The following is a 6,312-nucleotide window of genomic DNA, read 5'->3' on the forward strand; positions in this document are numbered from 1 at the left end:
TCCTCTACCTACTGTATACGTTATACTGATCCTCTACCTACTGTATACGTCAGACTGATCCTCTACCTACTGTATACGTTATACTGATCCTCTACCTACTGTATACGTTATACTGATCCTCTACCTACTGTATACGTCAGACTGATCCTCTACCTACTGTATACGTTATACTGATCCTCTACCTACTGTATACGTCAGACTGATCCTCTACCTACTGTATACGTCAGACTGATCCTCTACCTACTGTATACGTTATACTGATCCTCTACCTACTGTATACGTCAGACTGATCCTCTACCTACTGTATACGTCAGACTGATCCTCTACCTACTGTATACATCAGACTGATCCTCTACCTACTGTATACGTTATACTGGTCCTCTACCTACTGTATACGTTATACTGATCCTCTACCTACTGTATACGTCAGACTGATCGTCTACCTACTGTATACGTTATACTGATCCTCTACCTACTGTATACGTCAGACTGATCCTCTACCTACTGTATACATCAGACTGATCCTCTACCTACTGTATACGTTACCATGTTACCAAACTTCGCTCTGCCATTGAAATGCCGCGCGATGCCTGAGAATCAGTAAGTATGCCTAAAATAACAATGCAGCGATTGACTCATCGCTGTTAAAATAAATCGCTGTAAAGACGCGTACCCTGGATGTTTTTATAATGAACGTGTGGTAAGTGATCACGCGCACCTGTGAGAGGGCTGCTTACTAAAAAGTAAGGAAGAAAAAAAACCGCCCAAACACCGTGAAGATTATGTTCTGTGGGGAAAGCAAGCTTAACAAGAAATATCTTTAAAAAAGGTAAACGGCATAGTTTTAATGCTAGTGGTTATAATGTAAAACTGCTGGTGAAATAAATTAACGAACTAATTAATAAATGCGCAGTTTCATCACGGATAACAAAATTATATCAGTTTGAATCATTTTTGGTGATAATAAGACTGCATTTCAATCAGGAATATGATTTTATTAATGTGTCATTTGAATAGATACATCCACTTATGTTTCGCCTTTAACTGGATATCTGCATTTTGCATTGATCGCTACATTGACCAATCACATACTTCAGCTTGACCAGTAACGCCACCTGTCGCGTCATATCCGGGGTCAAAAGAAAATTATACGGCTGTGCCGAAAAAACGTTGGCAAACGTTTGATTATTTCTCAAACGTATTTGTTATGATATTAAATTATTGCCACCTTCAAAAGAGCGATCATTGATCCAGGGTTCAGTCACACCCGAATGACGACAGTGACCGTGATGTTGTGTACAGTCTACCACTAACGCACCATCACAATAGTCACTAAGTGGTATGTGTGACCTAAATGAAACATCATACAAATGACACGTACAGAACATCATTGATCATATGTATCCCCCCTTAACTCTGAAATCGATGAATTTTTGAAAATTGTATGTATACACACCAAATAGAAAACAATTAGACAGCTTCCGGGCTGGAGTACATCATGCTGAATGTTAATATAAATATCGCCCTTAACCGTGATGACTGTTCCCCAGCATCAAAGCTGCTAGCCCAAAGTACTGTCCGCTTGAGACACAAAGTTTACTTAACTATGAAAACAAAACAAAACAAATAAATTGATCAATCATAGTGACTGAGCCTTTTGAAATATGCATTATTGCATTTGGTTATGTAGATCTCCCAACTGATATATACATATGACCACCGCTGATTTGATCATTACTGTGATAGTCTTATCAAGCTTCCGCCATATCGTACAGCCAGGCTTCCTCACAAATACATCCCCGAACCATAACATTTAAGCCCCGCATCCTACTTGTAAACACCAAACGATCGAGGGTGTCTCATACCAAATCTATCTCATCTAGGGAAGACATGGAATACTTAGCGATTATCACCGTTCTCATGTTACCGTCTTTCAGATGCCAGTATATGGTTGACAATTTGAAGTTGGAATGGAGTTTAGGCAGTCAAAAATGTCAAAACAGCTGGACCTGTGCTGATAACGCAAGTGACGTGACGAATCTTTGCGCGTGCGATGACGTATGTAAAACATACGATGACTGCTGTTTGGATGTTGACCAGGATCTCGATTTACATCGCGACACCTTTGTATCCTGTCAATATATACCGGAAATTAAAGAAAAGACTTATGTATACATCGTACAAACTTGCCCAGATAGGAATGATAATGGCGATTTGAAGACATTGTGTGAAAATGGAACATTTAATGATGACATCACGATTAGGACTCCGGTGTCGAGTGTTAAAACTGGCTTACTATACAAGAACATGTACTGTGCTATGTGTCACCACGAGGATTACATTACTTGGAGATCGGGAATTGATTGTACATGGAGGATTGACTATTATGACAGGAACTATTCTTTAGCTGCTTTACGAAATGATTCCAACTGTAGGATCGTTTTCGAACCGCCACCATCTCCGGTAGGTTTGGAACCAAGAGAATGTCTCCCACTCATCGACACTTGTGAGGAAACATCTAACGAAAGGTGCCAGGCAGAAAGCAGAGCTCTGGTATTTGGTAATACTATATATAAAAACATTCACTGTGCGTTATGTAATGGTGAGGTTTTGGCCAACTTATCGTGTGATCCGTACAGTGTGAATATATTACCGAAAAATCCTAACAAACGGAAACCCATCAACTATAGTTATAGGTTACTGGTGGACCTTAACGCCCTGACAAGCACTGGTGTGTCCTCGGCCAGGAGGGCTTCCGACAGGAAAGACCAGCGGGACTTATCTGACCTCTGTACAGATTCCTGGATATTCGACCCTTTGGCTGAAACCTGCCGCCAAATATTTTGTGTTGCACCATTTGTATATAAAGACAGAAGATGTAAACTGCCATCGTGGGAAGATACAAATAACACCAAAACACGAGATGAGGAACAACACATGTCCTGTCCGTTTGTACGTCTCAACCATAGTGAATACAAAATCGTTAACTTAGACCAAGTATTTGTGTTATCTTCTGGATTTATTTACAGTAAGAACGACTCCTACATAGGAGAAGGATTCGCCTTGGTATGTGTCCAGGAACTCGGGAATCAATCACGTCTGCCGGAAAGCGATAGTATAACGTTACTTTTTACCAGTGTGGAGAGTGTTCTATCTGTGGTGTGCCAGTGTTTATCAATAGTTGCCCTGAGCATTGGACTGACGATTTACGCATGCTTTCCAAAATTACAAAATATCCCCGGTAAGAACTTGATTTGTCTGATGGCCAGCCTTCTTCTGGCACAGGTGCTATTCATCTTGGCGCCGCTTTTCATTGATATTACCCATCTGTGTACCCTGGTGGCAATAGTGATGCACTATGCGTATCTGGCTGCATTTTTCTGGATGAATGTAATGGCAATTGATATATTTTTAACGTTTTCAAAAGGATTTGCTCAGTCGAGAACTGACAGTTTGCAACATTTCGTTTGGTATTCATTGTACAGCTGGTTAGCGCCTGCTGCTATTGTCTGCGTGGCAATCATTTTCGATTTTACAGCAATAGAATCGGATTCGAAGCCTAAATATGGAGCGGTCGTCTGCTGGATTTCGAACAGCTTCGCATTATTGTACTTTTTCTTGGTTCCTTTATTTGCCCTGGTCTTCACGAATATAGTACTGTTTCAGTTTACGGCTAGAGCCATATACGTATCGGACAAAGAGACATCACGCATCCTAAAAAAACGACAAACATGCAAGTTGTTGATATATCTGAAGCTGTCTAGTGTCATGGGTTTTACCTGGGGCTTCGCCTGTGTCGCCATTTTCTTAGATTTGCCGCCATTTTGGTATCTATTCATTATTTTCAATGCCTTACAGGGTGTGCTCGTTTTTCTGTCATTCGTATGCTCCACAAAGGTTCTCCGTCTCCTGAAATCAACACGGTTTTGTAGTTGTCTCAAAGTTTGTCCTACCTTACACGACATACGTACAAACAGTTCAAATGACAGACCGTCCAAGTCGAACAGGACCGTGATGTCAAGCATCACCATTAAATCTAGTGGGAACAGCGAGTCGGCCTGTTAGTTTTCATATTAACGGATTACCACTCGTAATTTGTCTACTCTATGTGCGGTTCCGCTTCGAATATAATAATATCTCGATATTTTATTACGTTTCCTGAAGATCTATTTTTGTAATAACTGATATTTAATCAGCCAACCCAATTTGTTCATGCATCAAGACTATAAAGTTCGATTAGATGAGAATAAAATCACACAAGACTTGTACTCAAGTAAATTTTCTAAATTTTGATAAAACAGAGTATCGATGTTCGTGAATATCTTCATTTATCTATCGATGTCACGGAAATACGCCTATGTTTATGTATACCCGTAGAAGTAAACTGTCTATGTATAAGTTTTATAGGCTGGACATTTTAATTCAAATATTTTTTACCCGTGTATGTTTAAAGAATGTGTGACACTCAAATAAAATAAATGATAATTATTATGTTATTATTATTAGTAGTAGTAAACTGTTTATATATACCTGTAGAAGTAAACTGTTTATGTATACCTGTAGATGTAAACTGTTTATGTATACCTGTAGTAGTAAACTGTTTATGTATACCTGTAGATGTAAACTGTTTATGTTTAACTGTAGAAGTAAACTGTTTATGTATACCTGTAGAAGTAAACTGTTTATGTTTACCTGTAATAGTAAACTGTTTGTGTATACCTGTAGTAGTAAACTGGTTATGTATACCTATAGAGGTAAACTGTTTATGTATACCTGTAGATGTAAACTGTTTATGTATACCTGAAGATGTAAACTGTTTATGTATACCTGTAGATGTAAACTGTTTATGTATACCTGTAGAGGTAAACTGTTTATGTATACCTGTAGTAGTAAACTGTTTATGTATATCTGAAGATGTAAACTGTTTATGTATATCAGTCGATGTAAACTGTTTATGTATACCTGTAGAGGTAAACTGTTTATGTATACCTGTAGTAGTAAACTGGTTATGTATACCTATAGAGGTAAACTGTTTATGTATACCTGTAGATGTAAACTGTTTATGTATACCTGTAGAGGTAAACTGTTTATGTATACCTGTAGAGGTGAACTGTTTATGTATACTTGTAGTAGTAAACTGTTTATGTATACCTGTAGAGGTAAACTGTTTATGTATACCTGTAGCAGTAAACTGTTTATGTATACCTGTAGATGTAAACTGTTTATGTATACATGTAGTAGTAAACTGTTTATATATACCTGTAGAGGTAAACTGTTTATGTATACCTGTAGTAGTAAACTGTTTATGTATACCTGTAGCAGTAAACTGTTTATGTATACCTGTAGAGGTAAACTGTTTATGTATACCTGTAGAGGTAAACTGTTCATGTATACCTGTAGTAGTAAACTGTTTATGTATACCTGTAGATGTAAACTGTTTATGTATACCTGTAGATGTAAACTGTTTATGTATACCTGTAGATGTAAACTGTTTATGTATACCTGTAGATGTAAACTGTTTATGTATACCTGTAGAGGTAAACTGTTTATGTATACATGTAGATGTAAACTGTTTATGTATACCTGTAGAAGTAAACTGTTTATGTATATCTATCTATCTATCTATCTATCTATCTATCTATCTATCTATCACTATCTGTCTGTCTGTCTGTCTGTCTGTCTGTCTGTCTGTCTGTCTGTCTGTCTATCTCTGTTTATAATAATGTCTGTTTGCGGTTGAAAATTGAATTTTATGTACAAATTTAGTTCTGCTTCTTAACAGGACCTTTCATTACCAATAAAATGGCAGATTGTTTTCTTGTACATTGTTTAGATTTTGTCTTTTGTTTGTTTCCTCAACATAAGAACTTTGGTAATTTAGATCTAATAGTTGGTGTAGAAGACCGAGAGGTTTGACCGACGAATTATGATGTGTACCAATGTCTTGTATGTTCAATATCACTCCTTCGCTCCTTCGACCTAAACGCGAAGGAGCGAAATCACGATGGCGAAGGAGCGAAGACACGGTGGCGAAGAAGCGGAGGAACGAAGGAGCGAAAAAGCGAAGGTTCCATCGCTCCTTTGCCATCGTGTTTTCGCACCTTCGTTCCTTCGCGTTTAGGGCGAAGGAGCGAAGGAGCGATATTGGAAATTTGCCCCTAACGGAACACCAGTATAGCCTAGCAGGACGAATACGACTGGGTGATTGTTAGGACTAACCTTCTTCAATTCAATTTATTTCCGAAAGTTTTACAACTTATAGGATAACAGTACATAGATAAGGACAAAGACACCAACTCTTAGCTGTTCCAT

General features: G+C 38.1%; 1 protein-coding gene across 1 annotated transcript; it reads left to right on the top strand.

Moving 5' to 3' along the window:
- The first annotated feature begins 1,891 nt into the window (after nucleotides 1–1,891).
- LOC117323248 lies at nucleotides 1,892–5,823 on the top strand. The gene has a single exon (XM_033878337.1). It carries the CDS (start codon nucleotides 1,921–1,923, stop codon nucleotides 4,063–4,065), a length of 2,145 nt encoding a protein of 714 aa, XP_033734228.1. The 5' UTR covers nucleotides 1,892–1,920; the 3' UTR covers nucleotides 4,066–5,823.
- Nucleotides 5,824–6,312: the final 489 nt, after the last annotated feature.

The sequence above is a fragment of the Pecten maximus genome, chromosome 1 (assembly GCF_902652985.1).
Source record: "Pecten maximus chromosome 1, xPecMax1.1, whole genome shotgun sequence".
NCBI lineage: Eukaryota > Metazoa > Mollusca > Bivalvia > Pectinida > Pectinidae > Pecten > Pecten maximus.

Coding starts and splice junctions, on each gene's coding strand:
- LOC117323248 (XM_033878337.1), top strand. CDS start 1,921: ATGTTACCGTCTTTCAGATGCCAGTATATGGTTGACAATTTGAAGTTG.